The 19,784-nt window shown below is 36.2% G+C and overlaps 1 protein-coding gene across 1 annotated transcript in view; it reads left to right on the top strand.

The window, feature by feature from the left end:
* Window positions 1–8,594: 8,594 nt before the first annotated feature.
* The window catches only part of hs2st1b (heparan sulfate 2-O-sulfotransferase 1b), a 111,341-nt gene continuing 100,151 nt past the window's right edge, over window positions 8,595–19,784 (top strand). Inside the window, exon 1 of the mRNA XM_039691659.2 lies at window positions 8,595–9,031. Coding sequence (XP_039547593.2) covers window positions 8,908–9,031 — 124 coding nt within the window. The 5' untranslated portion in view covers window positions 8,595–8,907. The remainder of the gene's footprint in view (window positions 9,032–19,784) is intronic.

Below are 19,784 nucleotides of genomic sequence, written 5' to 3'. Positions count from 1 at the left end.
TCATGATAAATACCACATGATGCTCATAAAATCAAATCATGATCAAGTCATGATATATACAGTATATTAGGTAGGTACATCTGCCTATTGATGAAAATATTTTATTAGCCACAGCCACAGATGTACAGCTAAAGTACTAATTGAGCATCAAAATGGGTACGAAGGGCGATTTAAGTGACTTTGAACATGGCATGGTTGTTGGTGCCAGACAGGATGGTGCCAGTATTTCAGAAAATGTTAAATAACTAGGATTTTCACACACAACCATCTCTAGGGTTTGCAGAGAATGGTCAAACAAAGAGAGAAAATATCCAGTAAGGAGCAGCTGTTGATGCCAGAGGTCAGAGGAGAATGGCCAGAGTAGTTTGAGCTGATAGAAGGGCAACAGTAACTCAAGCAGCCACTGAGGTCTGCAGAAGAGCATCTCTGAACACACAACATGTCAAACCTTGAAGCAGATGAGCTACAGCAGCAGAAGAACACACCGGGTGCTACTCCTGTCAGCTAAGAACAGGAAACTGAAGCTACAATTCATACAAGCTCATCAAAATTGGACAATAGAAGATTTGAAAAAAAAAATAATAATTGACTGGTCTGATGAGTCTCAATTTTTTGCTGCAACAGAAATGGTAATTTCTGCAATTCAGATGTAGGGTCAGAATTTGGCATAAACTAGGCCTACATGAAAGCATGGTTCCATCCTGCCTTGTATCAATGGTTCAGGCAGCTGGTGGTGTTAATGGTGTGGGGATATTGTCTTGGCACACTATGGGTCCCTTAATACCAACCGAGGATTGTTTAATGCCACAGCCTACCCTGAGTATAGTAGCTGCTGACCACACCCCTCTCTTTATGACCACAGTGTACTATCTTCTGATGGCTACTTCCAGCAGGATAATGCACCATGTCACAAAGCTTAGATCATCTCAAACTGGTTTCTAAAACATGACAATGAGTTCACTTTACTCAAATGACTTCCACGGTCACCAAATCTCAATTCAATTGATCAACTGTGCGATGTGGTGAAATGGGAAATTCACATTGCGGATGTGAGCTGACAAATCTGCAGCGTAATGCCATCATGTTACTATGGACCAAAATCTCTGAGGGATGTTTCCAGCCCCTTGTTAAATCTTTGCCACAGAGAATTAAGGCAGTTCTGAAGACAAAATGGGGTCCAACCTGGTACTAGCAAGGTGTACCAAATAAAGTCGCCAGTAAGTTTGTTTTCCGTCTATAATATGTTTAGCTAAACGTTTAGGAAAATGTAGTTTACTACTCTACTACTCTACGTCATGTAGTTTTTATATTACCTGACAGTGTAATTTACAGTCATTAATTAATCTAAAAAAAAAAACACTTGGTAAACGTTGCAACTAGCCTATAACATATCAGTGGTGATATTTATAGATCAGCGATGGACACAGACTTCTAAGAACTGAGACATGAGATTTAAACAATATTTTTAAAAGATTGCTCTGATCATCGGATGTCCTTATGTCATTGATCGATTTGTAACCTTATTAATTACAGTACAACGGTATGAATCGATAGCAATATAATAACTTGACTACATAAATGTGTAACGTAACCTGGCTGTATAAACAGTTCTGCGATCAACGGTTGGCAACTGCAAAAACACTGTACAGGAAAAGTAACTAATAACCGCAATAGTTTTGCACAGAGATTTCAGACACTTACCTTTGTTTCTATTATAAAAGATCACAATAATAGTGTATACGTTAAAAGAAGAAAACTCATGATGGCAGTTTCAAGCTAAAAATTGAAAGGAGAAGTTAACAGCTGGCAAATGTTGCTGATGGGCGGGGCTAAGAGAGAAGCGCTTGCTGTTGCCATGGAGACTACTGACTCATGACCTTAGTCAGGAGCCAAAACTGAGGATAAGCAAAGAGGAAGCTTTCACGATATTTGTGAGTTCATCTACTTGTATACTATATTATAATTTTATAATTATATTATAATTGTATTATATTATAATTTTCTTTCCTCACATTTTGAACATAAAAAAGTGGCAGAGGAGACGCAGGAGACAGAGAGAAATGTTTTAAGTTTAGATTGATCACCATGGAAATGCGTTTCCAGTCCACTGCAAACTAGCGGTTATTTGATATACTTTTGTCAAACAATTATGTTTATCTGTCAAAACTTTAAGATAATCTATGCTGTTACTTTATTTAACTTTTAGAAACGATAATACAAACACTGCCATAAAACAAATGAACACAAGATGGCGCCACAAACTAGGCTACACGCCTGAGATGTTGGCAACATTGTATGTAGGCCTATTTAATAAATATGAAGGTTTATTTATTTATTTACACAGGTGAGTTGAGAACAATTTCTCATTTACATCAACGACCTGTGTGTACAGTACAGTAAACAATCAAAAATAAATTAAAAGCAATTAAAAAGAAAATGCAAAACAACATGAAACAAACATGGTCAGTAATAAAATGATCCTTAAAGGACGAATTCGGTATTTTACATGTAAAGCCTTGTTTTAAGATCGTTTCTGATAAATAGAACGGTTAAGATTGAAATTTGGACACATGTTGTTGGCCCAAGAATTTTTGGTTTCTGTGGTTGCACGCGTTGCACCCCACCTCAACAATGATGCGGAACAATCCTGCATAAAACGTATTAAACTTTAGTTTACAAAGACGTGAAACTCACCGAGTAGTCTTCATGGGGTGTTCACTATATGCTTACACAAAGATCGCTGTAAAAAATGCTTTCCAACAGGTTTTATTGTCGTTTTTGTCAAGTCAATGAATTTTCAATCTTAACCGTTCTATTTCATCAGAAATGATCTTAAAACAGGGCTTTACATGTAAAATACCGAACTTGTCCTTTAAGTAAACGTCTAAAATGCCATAAAGGCACCAGATCATCCAGTTTAATGTTGTAATTCATTCCAAATGTGAGGGGCAATCTCCCCAATTCAGAGGAGATAGGGATCTGCAGTATAGCCATCCCTGGGCTCTGGTCTGGTAACCAGGCTATCTAGCAGTTAAAAGTGAATTAATAAAAGATAGTTTGTGCAAAAGAGCTTTATACACAAAAAGAGCAAAATGCATTTCTCTATGAGATTTTAGGGGCAGGCAATTTACTTTCTGGCAAAGTGTAGCCCGTCCCCTGTAATAAAACGAATGGGACTATATAGGCTACTGCATTGAGGTTTTAGAACAGAGGCAGAGGCATGCATATAGATTGTGTCTAGTCAATGAGAGGGAAAAAAAAAGTGGATTCAATAATTTGTTTTCTATTATTTAGAGTAAAACAAGATTTGTTTCTATAAAAGAAACCCACTCTGGACTGGCTCGAGCTGAGGCGGACTGCTGGTGCATGTGCTCTCGGTCGAAGAGCCTGGACTGGCTTGAACTGAGAGGAACTGCTGAGCATGTTCTCTCCAGTGTTGGGTAAGTTACTCTAAAAAAGTAATTAATTACTAGTTACTGATTACCTCTTCAACAGTGTAATTAGATTACTGTACTAATTACTCTCTCTAAAAAGTATTTAATTACTTTTAATTACTAATTACTTTCAAAATCCCATCTCAATCTCATCCAGCTGAATAATACAAGGATAGACATGAATCTGTTTTAATTCTTTTAAATAAATACTATAAAATTGCATGAATTATCCTTAAACAGACCAAGGTGGAGAAGGTTACATTATAAAAACATACTTTTTAGCATCAGACAATAGATTTTGATGTTAAACCCACTATTGTTTTATGTCTGATCTCACACTTTTTTTATACATATTTTACAATAATTCATACGAATTTGTACGAGACGAGTGCGGTCGTAATATTTAGACACCTCATAAAATGCGTACGAATCGCTGTGAGATCGGATTGATCTATACACACTATTTACCTCAATTACATCAGAAGTAACTGTAATAAATTACAGATAAATGAAGAGTAATCCCTTACTTCACATTTTCAAGGGAAAAGTATTTAAATTACAGTAACTAATTACTTAGTAATTAGTTACACCCAACACTGGTTCTCTCGCTGTGAAATACGAACACTGCAGAGAATTTCAACTATGGCAATTTCTCCTGAACGAAAGCTCTGAATTAGATGGGCAAACGGACGTTTGTGTTGTGATGTGAACCATCCTTTCGCCTGACTGAACATCCAGGTATCATGCAGTATTCACTATATAGAAATGATGATGATAATAATGAGTATTGCCAATGTTAACGGTTAACGGGGTTTGTTGTTGTGGGAGGAAGGAGGTGGGAACCGGCGAACATTTAAACATTTTAATAGTAAAATGAACAAATACAAAACGAAAGTAGGCTATAAGCCAACAGCCCCTCATTGACGACTGCTGTAATGTAACACAACAGAAACAAAACAGCATAAAATCAGGCCTGTTTCTCTCTCGATCTGCCGTCGTCGCTCCTCATTTTATGCTTTCGCTCGTCCGTGAGAGACGTTAGACCGGCGCGCTGTGTCTTTCATAATCACTCAGGCCACCGGCCTCTTACGTCCCTCGATCGTCCTGCTCGCCACAGCCAACTAACTAGAAATTTTGTGTGAAATATATTTCAAACGCTGGTGACAGCAAACGTTAGCCTTGTAGACGGAAGAGTGATTTCTCTTGTGCGTGCGCAGTTCCGGATTAGTGGGTGTGGCTTGCGGAGATGTGCATATGTGGTGTGGGAGTAGTTGTCTTACAGACAAATGCGCCCCTCGGTTATTTTCTGTCTTTTCTCGGTCAAGAAGGCACCAAATTCCAAAAAAATATTTTACATTTCGACTTTACATATGATCCACTTTCAATAAAGATTAATAATAATAAGAAGAATATTAATACATTTTATTTATAAAGCACTTTTCATTTGCGAACAGATCTCAAAGTGCTACAGCAAGCGTAAAATGGGCAAGAATAAGATAACATAAAAAGTGAAAATCTAGATTAAAAGTATCTTTTTCTAAATAAGAACGTTTTTAAGCCTTTTTTAAAATGGTCAACTGACTGTGGTGCCCTCAGGTGGACTGGCAGTGAATTCCACAGTTGCGGGGCAGCAGAGGAGAAAGCACGGTCTCCCATAGTCCGGAGAGTAGTTCACTTTCGGTAGAGTAGTTCACGTTTGGTAGATTAATGTTGAAATGGGTGAAATGCTCCTTTATTGCCCTTTGAACAGTTTGCAGTTTGCACTGAAACTGTCTTTTGGACCTTGAACCGTTTGGTGCCCTGTAAAGTACATTGTATGGATAAAAATCCTGAAATGTTTTCATCAAAAACATTTATAACATGGATAAAGATAACTTGGATGACATGGAGGTGAGTAAATTATCAGCAAAAGGTTTTTTTTTTTTTTTTTTTTTTTAAAGTGAACTACTCTTTTAAGAAGAGTTATTGTAATGTAAAACACTTTTAATAGGAAAACGCCACTGAACCTCAGATCTCTGTGTTTTTCTCTGCTATAATAAATTAGCATTTAGGCCAAAACATTTATTATTAATGACTAGTTTTGCGGTTAATAATGGATGTCTGGGCATGATTAATGCATTGTTAATTAGCTTCTAATATGTATTTTCACTGCCTTAACAGATGCCTTACTGCTGATTAGTGTTGTAATCCTTTTAAGGTTGCCTCCCGTATGTCTTTGTTTTACTCTTTTCTCCATAATGCCTCTCAACTGCTAATTTTGCTGCAGTAATGTTATTTCAAAGTGCATGAGGGACAATATATTTCAACTCATAAAAAAAGAAATAATTCAGGAAAAAAAAGCCCCAGATCTTACTTTTGGTCAAGTCATACAAAAGCGTCTCAACAATACAACATAAAAAACACTGCATGTGGATCTCAAATAATTTCATGAAAATGTATTGGCCGTGTATTGTACTGATAGATCCTCCGTAGAGTTAGTTGACATGTAGTTGCTAAGTTAGTTAGTATAGGTAGTCTAAAATGGACCATCAAAATAAAGTGTAACCAAACTTAAAGAAACACTCAAAATGTTTGGGCCTTTTTAACCAAGTCTATATTGGTTGAAATGTTGTTGTTTTTTTTTGTTTGTTTGTTTATTTGGTTGTTTTTTTTTTAAATAATAATAATGGACAAGGTTCACTTAACTTTTTTATTAACCATAGGCTTTTGTCAGATTTTTTTTTTTTTAATAACCATAGGCTTTTGTCAGATTTTTTTTTTTTTTTTTTTAAATATGTAATTTGAGTAGGCCTACATTTTAAATGTTCAATTAAAAATTAATTAGAGGCATACAGCAGTAAAATAAATAAACTTAAAGGTTTAATTAACTACACAACACATCAATACAAAAATTAACTAGTGGAGGGTGAAACCTAAATTATAGTCTAAAACGCTTGTATGAATTTGTGGATAAATTGCCTTTTGGCAAAGAAGACTTTTAGAGATTTGACTTTTAGAGAGTGTTTGCATAATAAGTTGAAAAAGTTGATATGTACTGTAGCTGCAAGGTTATGGTCAGTTGAATACCTGCTGGTGAACCATCACAATAAAGAGTTAGCAGATATTCAGTCTAATAATGACATGGTATAGTTGCAAAGTTATAGTTAGTAATGACTAAAGGGGACTATCGAAAAATTTCTTATAAAAGAATCAACAACATATAATATAATGCACTAAATGCACAACAAGATGCACTAAATTTAACACCCCTGACTTGACCATGTAATGTAAAAGGGCAAATTATTGAATTATTAACTCTTTTTTTAGGACTACAATAAACGTTCAACAATACATTAATTTGAGAAATGGCACTTTTGGCCAATACATTATATTGGTTAAAATCACTAACTTGAAATCACTAACTTGAAGTGCAACAAATAAAACAGCATTTTGTCTTTTCTGCTGTCATCAATAATTTGCAGTTAAACAAGATCAGTTAAACTGTGAGCATGAGAAAAGTAAAACTTATTAAAATAAAAGAAATCCTTTGAACATTCTTATGACTAATACTAAGTACATTTTAATAAAAAAGAAAAATGTAATAAACGCCAGATACAACCAATATATATATATATATATATATATATATAATTTTGGTGTGGTGTGTGTGTGTGTGTGAATACATTTTACTTCTATCTTTCATTGTGTAGAAATGGAAAGAAATGTAGAATGCCAAAATGGATTTAACAACTTTCAGAAAATTATAAGCATTACCGAGGAAAGCAGCATTGACAACAACATTGTGTGGTAGGAGTTTAAGAGTGGTACAAAAAGCTTCATGCTTTTTATAGTTTCACACAGTAAATGCTCAAAAATGTTCTGCTTTACACAGAGACTGATCATTCACCCCTAAAAGAAGCCACATTCAAAAAAAAAAAAAATCTATTCATCAATGTTTGCGTCACTGGAAAGTCTGGCAATAGAGAAGCTGTTACAAACATCTTCTTTGTGTCTTTTGGGCAGTCTGTTTGAGACATTGCCTCTCTTTGTTATCTTCAGTGCTTATATTGAGACACAAAGGATGCCAAGCATAAAACACATCACAATCTGGCCATGGATGTGCAGTAAGCTATTGGTTGCTTCAACATCATATACTGCGGTTTGTGAGGCAACATGTGGCTTTATATATTTCTATTGCCACAGGAATGAGAGTGATACATAGGCCTATAGGCTATGATAATTCAGCACCGTGCCTGCTGTGTGACAAACAGTAAGAGGAGTTATTTTAAGAAGCCAAATCTAGATTATTTGACCCGTGGCAATTTTAATGCATGCCTCTACAGGTCTTACTGTGTTTAGTACAGCAGAGAATAAATACAGTTATTCTTATATCTACACATCATTCCCATGGTGGACACTGCAATTACATTCAGAAATATGAGTCAGATGCTAAAAATACTTGGCGAGGTCTACAGAATCAGCCTTCTAAACCATTATGCAGTTTTATCATCACATGTTCAGTTGGTTATGTTTCTCAGTTTTATTTAGCCTATTGTGTTCTTCATATTTCCTAATGTTTTTTTTTTGTTTTGTTTTTTTTATTCTCTCTCAAAACGTTAGTGAAATAGAACAGTAAACCCATGAACCTAAACATATAAAAAAATAAGCCAATAAAAAACTCTAAACCCAGCATTTTAGAGCGTATGCATGTTTGTTTGTAGATTAGCCTACCCATGTAGCCCTATGTTTTTAATTTGTATTTATTATAATGTATTATTAATGTATAACTACTAATTATTGATAAATTATTGAAAAGAACCCACGCTTAAATCTTATTTAGCCAAAGATTGTAAATCACTTAGAAAAGGCCTCAAAACCTTGACATATCGCTTAGAGAACGGCGAGACGCAAAATTAATACATTTGACTTGGCCACATGACAAAGGCCAAGTGACTAAATGACTAAAAGATAATAAACAGTTTTTGGGACAGCCACTTAAGCCAGTATTTACGCGTAGGCTAGAATAGAGGTGCAGAAACAGATTCTTATTAATATTATGCATATTAAGTCAAGTGAAGTGAGTATCAGCGATCGTTTCTGTCAATCTCCAACTCGATAGATGGCGCTATAAGCGTCATCTCGTTCCACTCGCCTCACTTTCAGTCCGCGGAGGAATAAAATCCCTGTGTTGACTGACGCAGGAGAACAGAGCAGTGGACGATTTGAGCTGCGCTGATGTGCAACAACTAAGACCGACAGTCAGGAGTCCTGGGTTTTTATCAGAATACCACATTCTGCTAACAGATGAGCGTCTGAAATGCCATTGTTTGCAGTTGATGTATTCGGTTACCAAATTATTAACTTTACTGTGTTCTCTGCTGCGCATAATCGAGATCATCTGTCCGGAGTCTATATTACTGCTCCAGTAACGGATTGATCCACGCTTCTCATGCAAATTTACGGCATGACATGTAGATAATCATCCGATACTTAGATGGGGCTCCTGAGGATCATCATGCCACCCAAGTTCCAGCTGCTGGCTGTTATGGCGTTTGGAGTGGCGATGCTTTTTATTGAGAACCAGATTCAGAAGCTGGAAGAGTCTCGGTCAAAGCTGGGTAAGACTGCGGTTTTGTCTCAAACCTTGTGTACTGCCTACATAGCCAGAATGATAGGGATATGATATGCATGTTCGATTCTCGATTGGTGTAGGTGCACATGATCCCCAAAAATGTTGACCGTTCATTAGGGTTTCACATTCTGCTGGTGCTGTTGTCTACTTTACAACTAAAACATCAACTGCGAGGAAGACAAATGAGTTTGCATTGCATAGTTCACCCACAAATAAAAATTCCATACCCATCATCTTGTTCTAGACTCGTGCCTTATTGTTTTTCTTCTGTGAAACACACAAAAAAAGGAGATTTTGAAAAATGCCATTGCTTTGCCATGCAGTGTAGTGTAGTGTAAGTAAAGATGTCAAACCTGAAAAGGATACAATATCACCAATGAACTATAGCTCAGACTTTAAGTGCTATTCTTAATGTCTTTTGAAGCTGTATGGTAGATTTGTGTAAGGGACAGACAGACTGATATTTTGTTTAGAATCTTTACCTCTGGTGTGCAACATTGCCTACTTTTTTAGATTTTTTTTTTTTATCCTGAAAGTAATTAGGACTAGGATAAAAAAGTCTTCCATGAACGAAACTAACCAGCTATGAGGTGAATCACAACATTACAAACTTTAATTTGAGGAAATCGAAAATTGGACAAAAAGACAGGTACAAGACTGTAATAAACTGTTTTATTGAGGGGAAATAACACCAATCATATGAAGCATTGTGAATGATGCTGAAATAAAGATGGATTAATAAAAGCTTTTTGATCAAATTTATTAGATACTGCACCTGCCAAAATTGTGAAATTGTATTTTTCATAAGTCTCTAATGTTCACCAGGGCTGTATTAATTTAAACAAACATTTGATTCAGTGTAGTCTACAGTTACATATGCGTTTTATCTCTGTTTACCTTTAGTTAAGACCTAATTGACTGCTTATTGAGTCTTCAAAATTACCGCAAAGGAAATTACTTCACCGTGAAAGCCCTAGCTGACACTTTAAAAGGCCGCGCTACGATAAAGACCGCCGCCGTGCTTGCGTTACCCCTCCTACCAGTTCCTATGGCCACTTGGCCAGTGCGAACGCAAGCAGCAAAACCGAGTTTGGGGGAGAATAGTTCTTAGAACTGTTTAAAAATGGACAGTTCCTATAACTAAGTTCCTGTAAGTACTTGGTCGGAAAGCGGCTATGGTTACTTTGTGCACGAGACCGAGAAAAGCTTGATATTTGTTTGCATTTTCGCGATAAGGCACAGTTTCTTGAGAACAAATGAAAAGGGGGAAGCAAAAGGAAAGGGGCTCTATTGGGAGAGACAACACCACCAAGCAGCGTTATTTATAGAATAAGGGTGTCACGATTTTTTTTTTAATCGAAATCGATCAAAATGTATTCACAATCTCGAACTTCGAATTAAAAAATGGAATTGTCGATGCTGCCATGCCCCCATGTCACGTCCGTTCGGCTTGCCAAGCGGAAAAAACACACATGTTGAAGTGCTGTGAGTCCATGGTCAACCTCCTCTAACCTGCTCCAAACCGTATTGCGCGCACGGCAGAGATGGAGAGAGCGAGAGAACTCATGAAGCACATGAAAGACAGAGAGCATCCTGATTGGCTGAGAAAATCGAGAATCGTATCGAACCGTGAGTGTAGAATTTGCATAGAATTTCATAGAATCAAGGATTTGGAGAATCGTGACACCCCTATTAGAGAAACTTGACATCAACAACAACATGGACACGTACGACCTGCTACAGAATGGACGAATGACCCGAAGCATACCACCTTTCACACACCCGGACGTAGTCAGTTACCTGGTTTATGTTGTCCGAGTTTAAGTCATTAGAAACTTATGAACAATTCTACTGCGGCTGGGTGCAAGACTAGGATACTCCTAAACCTGCAACGTTAAACTGCGGGAGTTCAGTCATACTTGATGTTTCAGGCCTCATTCATATGTGGAAATAAATCTGATATGAATCAGATACGTGCATTTGCACCTCCCTTGCAACTTTAGGCGGACAGGTCGGACATTCCCGTCAATTCCCGTACTTTAAAAAAGTGTCTTTTTTTTAGAACATTTTGTGTGATTAACACATAATACAAACGAACTAAATTAATACTGTGTTATTTAACTAGAGTTGTTTAATTTGTATAGAGATATACAGATATATATATATATATATATATATATATATATATGAAGAGTTCAGATGCAAAAGCCTCTAAGTGCCATTTGAAATTTTCTTCTAAAATGATCAATTTTATCAAGCTTGTATATTTAAGTTCAGTAATTTCACTTAAATGGCAATGAAGATTACCTATTAATTTAGTTTGTTTGTATTATGTGTTAATCATACCTCGATTTCTTGAATAGAATACATTGCTTTTGTCTGAGCTTTTTAATAACTAGAGCTTTCTGTTTACAAAATGGTGTGATAATAATACATCTGTGAGCTCCGTACCCACTGCTGATGTTCCTCTTAAAGGCATGAAGCTGGCGTGTTTAATCACACACATCCTCCAGTGACCCATGACAAAGCAGCACAGGTGCATCCACACATTAGTGCTGCCGAACTGCTGAAACAGGTCCATTTATTTGGTTTGACACTGAAAAGATTGCTAGAGAATGGGTAGAAGTCTATTTAGGTCTGTGAAAATCCAAGTTAATTTGGACTCTGAATGTTTTTCCAGAAATAAGATATTTACTATGTAAGATATTTACATTTATTTAAAATTTTTTTGTTTGTTTAAATTTTAAAATCTAAAAATATTAATAAAACTTACAATAAATTGTTGGTTGTGAACATCTGTATGAATGCTTTTGCTATGGAATAATCGGATCATTTGTGCTTAAAAACATTATAAACAAGTAATTAGGCCTAATGGAATCTCATCAAAACAAATAGCATGACAGACATAATATAATTTTTCTGAAGTGGGACAAACCCCAATTTTTTTTTTTTTTTTTCAGAAGAGAGAGGAAAAAATATTTACATTTAAATAAATAAATGCATATACACACACATGCATGTGTGTGTGTGTATCCTGTACACTCACCTAAAGGATTATTAGGAACACCATACTAATACTGTTTGACCCCCTTTCGCCTTCAAAACATTTTAGGTGGCATTGATTCAACAAGGTGCTGAAAGCATTCTTTAGAAATGTTGACCCATATTGATAGAACATCATCTTGCAGTTGATGGAGATTTGTGGGATCCACATCCATGGGCACGAAGCTCCCATTCCACCACATCCCAAAGATGCTCTATTGGGTTGAGATCTGGTGACTGTGGGGGTAATTTTAGTACAGTGAACTCATTGTCATGTCCAAGAAACCAATTTGAAATGATTCGAGCTTTTTTATCCTGCTGGAATTGCATCAGAGGATGGATACATGGTGGCCATAAAGAGATGGACATGGTCGGAAATAATGCTCAGGTATGCCGTTACATTTAAACAATGCCCAATTAGCACTAACCTAACCCTAACCCTGCCAAGAAAACATCCCCCACACCATTACACCACCACCACCAGCCTGCACAGTGGTAACAAGGCATGATGGATCCATGTTCTCATTTTGTTTACGCCAAATTCTGACTCTACCTTCTGAATGTCTCAACATAAATCTAGACTCATCAGACCAGGCAACATTTTTCCAGTCTTCAACTGTCCAATTTTGGTGAGCTCTTGCAAATCATAGCCTCTTTTTCCTATTTGTAGTGGAGATGAGTGGTAACTGGTGGGGTCTTCTGCTGTTGTTGGCCATCCGCCTCAAGGTTGTGCGTGTTGTGGCTTCACAAATGCTTTGCTGCATACCTCGGTTGTAACGAGCAGTTATTTCAGTCAAAGTTGCTCTTCTATCAGCTTGAATCATTCGGCCCATTCTCTTCTGACCTCTAGCATCAACAAGGCTTTTTCGCCCACAGGACTGCCGCATACTGGATGTTTTTCCCTTTTCACACCATTCTTTGTAAACCCTAAAAATGGTTGTGCGTGAAAATCCCAGTAATTGAGCAGATTGTGAAATACTCAGACTGGCCCGTCTGGCAAGTCTAATAAGTAAAATATTTGTATAATAATTAATCCTTAAGGTCTGCGAACATCTACATGCTTGCTTTTATTATGGAATAATCTAATCATTTGCTCGTATATATAAGGTACAAATACATAGGCCTGAAATCCAACCAAAGCAAATAACATGACAGGCATCATTTACATATAGTGACACTTTTAAAAGAAATGAATAGACACGCCAATCTATTAGCAGTGCAAATGATGCTGTCATATTTAGCATTGAGCCCAGTTTCTGCATTATGGATGAGGAAATATTAATCATAAGTCCATGAAGTGGCGACTTAATTAAATTGAAAGCAATGCTGCCGTTCTAACCCTGTGATGGACGTTTGTTGAGGCTTAGGATGCCAGGACTGACAGAGGAGTGAAATCTGATTTGCCCTGTGCAGGCTTTGAATTTATAGACTCTGCACTATGCTTATTAGGTTGTCTCACATGACATGGTTCATTAGAAGATGGAAAACCCTTAGCTTTGCCTCCCACTCCACTAAGTTACAAGCATCACTGTCAAGCTATAAATCTGGTGTTCAGCCACTGCCAACACGTCTATTATTGGTTTTTTTCTTATGCCGTAGAATAGGTTATACAACATCAGTTTATTCTCATTCCACTACCAGTTGTGCAGCTCAAAAAGAGAAATAAGCAGAACCCTGTGTGACAGGAATAGCTCCGCTTTAAAAAGCCCACGTTGCATGTCGTAAAATTCTCATAATATTGTACCATATAGGCAAAGAGAGAGATGATGGCTCTGAAAGACTGAATTTCTGAAATCCATTTGATGCCAATGATATGCAGCATAATCTCTCGGATATGCTGTGCAAATAGTTCACGGGATTGTTAGAAAGGCATTTGGAGGCATAAAATGGCAGACATGTATTTATGCATTAAAGACAGTAAGGACATTTATAAATGTGTTTCTTTTGAACTTTCTGGAAAAAAAATGTTTCATTTGTTTTCATAAAAAATATTAAGCAGCACAAATCTTTTTAACATTGATAACAAATGTTTCTTAAAACCAAATCAGCATTAGAATTTCTAAAGATTAGTCATTTTGAAATCAGTTATCATTATTTTCGCATCTGTTTTGTGGTGCAGAATATGCTCACTTGACATTTTATGAATACTTTCTTTCATTCCTTTTATCAAACCACTTTAACTATACAGTCGTACTGCTAACTGAAAGTCCTTTTCACTTATAGCACAAGCATTTTATCATTAATCATTTTGAAAGGTCTCTTTCTGCAGTGAAGGTAGTTAACTGTTAACAGACATACAGACAAGATTGGATGTCCTTGTTAACAGGTGATTCATTCCCATGTCAGCCACTGAAATCTCTCAGGACTGGAGGACAAACTTGCTGTCCATGTGCCCAGGGGTGAGTGGCTGATAGCAGACCTCTCTAAATTGGAGACCTTTCTTTGATGACTTTTAAATGGAGCCGTTTTACTAGAAATCATATGTTCTTAGAATTGAATGCTGGCCGTGTTGTCTGGGTAGATGCAGAACAGGTCTGATCTGATGACAGTGCAATATATTTTTTTGTCTGGATTGCTTTTCTGTTGTATACAGCCTTTTGTGGGCAAATCAAAATCTTGTGCTTCAAGACAAAACGTTTGATTCCTTATGATTTTATGGGAAATGGTGCAATTGTTGATTTGACTTCCTAATTAACCCCTTAAGTGTCACCCCCCCTTTTTTGAATATAGATGAAAATACACATTTCGAACTTAAATGGTTGTAATTCAAGAATGTTCTGGAATATAGACGTAAAAATGGTCTCGTTTTAAAGAAGACATTTGGCAGATTTTTGTAGAAGTGAAATAAATTAAGAATGTGAAACAGAAGAAAAGTTATAGAAGTTTGAGTTTATGAAAATGTACAATATAAAAAATTTAATTATTCATATTTTATATAAAATATATATTTTCAAATCCTGGCAACTCTAAAACTGCTAAAAAAAATCAAAGCCAAAAATCTGAATAAGTTGTGTTTCAAATTTTAGGTTGATATCTCAAAAAATGAGCTTTCAGTGAGATTTTGTTTGGGCGCAGTACCAAACTTTTTCACTAGGGCACAACCAGACTCCATTACTGCCCATATAAGGGCGCCTCCATTTCCATATGAAATAATAATTATTATAATTATAAAATAATTGAATGGAGGCTTTCTTTTGAACTCTTGGCATGAAAACAAACAGGTTTCTACCCTTCTTTCATGATTTTTCATGTTCATCACAATTTCAAAATAAAGGTTAGAGTATGAGTATGAAAGTATGAAAGAGTATGAAAATATTCTTGTTGCAAATTGATAAATTAAGGCTCCTCTGTAATATATTTTGAAAATAAATCACCAAATATAAAAACTAGAGATTCTAAGCTTTCAAATGATATATAGTGTGTCAAGATTAGTTTAGATTTAGTATAGGATAATACTGTTTTAAAAATGTAATGGATGTGGGCCCACCGGTGGGCCGTGACACTTAAGGGGTTAAGGCTAATTTATGCAGACTGCTATGATGCTAATATCTTTAAAATATTATAGAATATAAAAATGAAAAATGTCTTATTCTCTTTGCAAAAAAAAATATGTTGATGGAGCACAATTTAAGTTATTTTTCAGTTATGTTGTTTTAAAGGGATAGTTCACCCACAAATGAAAGTTCTGTCATAATTTACTCATCCTCACGTTGTTCTAAGCCCGTAAGACTGATTGAATTTAGGTTTTTATTCACATTTAAACATTGATTATTACTAAGCAGCAAACAGAAGCTCAACCGAACCTGCATGACGCACGCTCGAGAACATACCTCATTGGTTCTTGCTGAAGCTCAAATGTGCTTCGTAACATGATAATGAATCTCATCGCTTTTCACACATCAAGATAACATACAGAGCTTCAGTTTACCACAACTGATGTGTTAGTTGATGAATGTGAATAAAAACCTAAATTCAATCTGTTCATCAAAGCCATCATGTCTCTACAGAAAATTTGTACTAAACCACTCAATTCACATGGAATAGTTTTACAATTTTTTTAAGCGTCATACTGGTAGTTGCATCAGAGAGGACATAAATCACTCAGATTTTATTAAAGATATATTAATTTGTGTTCCGAAGATGAGCAAAGGTCTTTTTTGGGTGAACTAACCATTTAAGGTAAATGTAGAAAATAAATGTGTTTAAATAGTTTTCTTATGCCAGGTTCAGACTACAAAATATCAGCTGGATTTTGGCCTGAACCATTGGACGTAGGGTGTCTTGGTGATTCTTAAATGACACTGTCCGTCGGGATCATTTTATCTCATATAGTGTGTTATAGTGGATCACATAGTCTGTGATGCTCTTCTCTTCTCATCTTACGTACTTTCAAACATGGAAAACGAAATAGACAATGGTATTGGAGCTGCTAGGTGGAATTATTCAATTGAGGAAAGGTTTGTGGAGCTATGGCAACAATTCTCCTGCCTTTATGGTGTTTCCTCAAGGGACTTTAACAGAGTGAAAAAAGATAAATGCTGGGGAAATATAGCGGAGGCACTTCAGCAACCGAGTGTGCCACTTTGGTAGCCAATGTTTGTTTGTGCTCTTGCTTCTCCGAGAACAAGAGTGCAAGCAAGAGCAATCATAAACTTTAACTAACGCATTACGTACCGTTTCACTGGCTGGTGAACGATCCTGCTTCAGCGTCATCATTACGACATGGCATTGATTACGGCTTTTGCACGTGTTCTGGGACTGATACCGGCAATGTTACTAGGTCCCCAACCCGTCATAGATCCCAGCATCAATCCCAGGTCGTGTTTACGGCAATTTCCCGGGATCAACGCGCTGTGTGAAATGGGCATTTGTTACATTGATACAACAGCTTTTATAATTATTGAAATTCTCCTGAATTCTGTTTTATTGATATCTGTAATGCAGAGCAGATGGAAGGTGCACTGCATGTTGTGCCCTCTATTTAACTCTTTCCTCGGCATTGACGTAAATTTCAGATATTTTTGAGAAAACACATCCCCGCCATTGACAGATTTTCTGTTTTTCCAGACTGATCTCATGAAGTAGCGTGTGTATGACACGCCAATTCGTATTTCCATTTTTGGCGTGCCATCAAGACGCATAATCGCCTTTCAGCTTGTTTATGAACGCCGTTGACTTAACGTTATATAAATATATGACTTACCTCAACCCCGTCCCTAAACCTAACCGTCACTGGGGTTAATGGCATTTATGACTGTTCCCTTACCATCCTAGGTAAAAAAAAAGATATGACTTACCTCAACCCCATCCCTAAACTTAACTGTCACTGGGGTTAATGGCATTTATGACTGGAGATTTGACTGCGTGTTCAGACACGCGGAATGACGCGGACGTTAATGGCGTAGACATACGCATACACGCGGATACACGCGGATAGCACAAAATGCGTGCTGACACGCCACCTGACTCGAAAGTGGCGTATATGTTTACGCAAAAGTCATGATGTCATGTTGGTTTTTCTGTTTTCACTGTGGTAGGGGGGCGCTATTACGCATCTTCTGATACGAGTACTGGATCTCCTGATCAAAAAACACGAGAAGATGCAGAGACAATCGAGATCATATGTTATCATGCATATGTAAAATAACGTGATCACCAACATTAAACAGCATATAAACTAAAACTGCCTAATGTTACTTGAATGAAATGTTGACCCAGGATGAGTTATAGGACTGTAGTAGTTTTTTTTTTTTTTTTTCAATTTGTGAAAATGATCAAAAATGCTGGCACTGGTTGGCAACTTTATTTTCAAAATGCTGGTGGAAAAATAGTTAATTGGCATGAATTTAATTTTACCATAGTCGATTGCATATTTTGCTGTTGGTGTGAGTAGATCATTTGTTGGCATATCTTTTTTTTTCTTTCATGTTTTGTGTGAAAGGGCCTTTAGGTACTTGAAAGTTGAAGCTCCCATCCCTTTCTCCTTTCATGATTTCCAATTACCCATCTCTACAACAATCTTGATGTTAGGTAGGTTTGTGTGTTCTTAAAAAGTACAGTCCATTATCAGAGGGTATTATGTAGAAACTGGACAGTTATGTGTGCTATTGTGACTGTGATCTTGGCAAAATTGCAAGTTAATAGACTTTTGTGTAATGTGTTAGTGATTTAAATAACGTTTTTTTTAAATTTTATTTTAGAGACCTGGACAGAACATATTTAGTTTATTGATTCTGCCTTCCGTTATGATCTAATTTATTTTGAAGTTTATTCTGAACATTTCTGTGTAAAATAATTATGGCTTAGCTTAAAAGGTTGGGTTACATGTGATCCTTAAAATCATTGTGCATTAACAGATAGGCCTGTCATTGTCATATATTGTTGAAAATGTCTCAACTAGACCAAACTATGAAAAAGTGCCACTTACGCACATGTAAACTGTATACACATGCTTTTACGCCACATTTTTGTTTGTAACTTTGTAAAACATTAGTAAACCATATGCATGTTGTTGAACATATTGTAGTAAACCACAATATGTACATCACAGAGGGGCATGACATGCTGCTTGGCTAAAGCTAAAGGGCTTCAGGGATTCATTCGTGTTGCGAATGACGCAGTGTTTTCCAAAATCATTTGAAAGTTCAATCAATCTAGTCTGGATTGTGGGTTTGGCGGTGGGTGAGTATAGTGGGTTGGTAAATAGACTAATCCAGATTAATTGCATCTAACAGAGTGTAAATATTTTCCGTGGCAAAAAATGTATTAAATAAAACGTACATGCATGAAATATACAAAAGCAGCCATGTTGAATTGTGAAATGTGTGGCAGGTGAATAGTTTTCTGCAGTAAATATATTTGTAAATATCAAATGTTCCTACTATATGGGTCATTTTTGATGTAGAAATAGAAAAAACGTGTTTGTTTATAAAGTAAGAAAGGAAAAATAAACAATGATTTGTGGAAATTAAAAACAAGAAATCTAATGAATTCCTGGATGAATAAATGATAAAATACATTTCTTTCAAATATTCAGCAAAGAAACACGAATACGGGTCTTTTTAGACCCATTTTGCGCATTTGAAGGGTAGTGACACAAAAATGATTTTTATTCGAAAAGTAAGAAAGGAAAAATGTAAATGAGGATTTGTAATGATCTAAAAGAAGTTAATTGAGGAATACCTGGAATATATACATGTATACCTGAATGATGAAATACATTTTTCTTGCAAAGATATAGAAAATAAAAAGTCGGATCTATTTAGACCCATGTTGTGCATCGAAGAGTTAAAGAGTTAGTTCACCCAAAAATGAAAATGATGTCTTTAATTACTCACCCTCATGTCGTTCCAAGGCCCGGAACACAGTTTAAGATGTTTTAGATTTAGTCAGAGTTTTCTGTCCATCCATTTGTAAATGTATGTACGGTATACTGTCCTTGTCCAGAAAGGAAATACAGACATCATCAAAGTAGTCCATGTGACACCAGTGGGTTAGTTAGAATTTTAAAGGCTTGGGACGACATGAGAGTGAGTCATTATTGACTTAATAATTTAAATTTTGGGGTGAACTAATCCTTTAAACCATGCGTGTTGTTTTTGTCACGTATTAAATATTGTTGTAGTCATATTTTCCATGCATCGGTATTCAAACTCCAGCTCTAACCGCATCCTGGGAAAAATGCAAACACTTTTGTG

Source organism: Pimephales promelas, chromosome 8 (genome assembly GCF_988280905.1).
Source record: "Pimephales promelas chromosome 8, fPimPro1.hap1.1, whole genome shotgun sequence".
NCBI classification, from domain to species: Eukaryota; Metazoa; Chordata; class Actinopteri; order Cypriniformes; family Leuciscidae; genus Pimephales; species Pimephales promelas.
The sequence above is the reverse complement of the archived record's forward strand: the minus strand, read 5'-3'. Positions and strand labels throughout refer to the sequence as shown.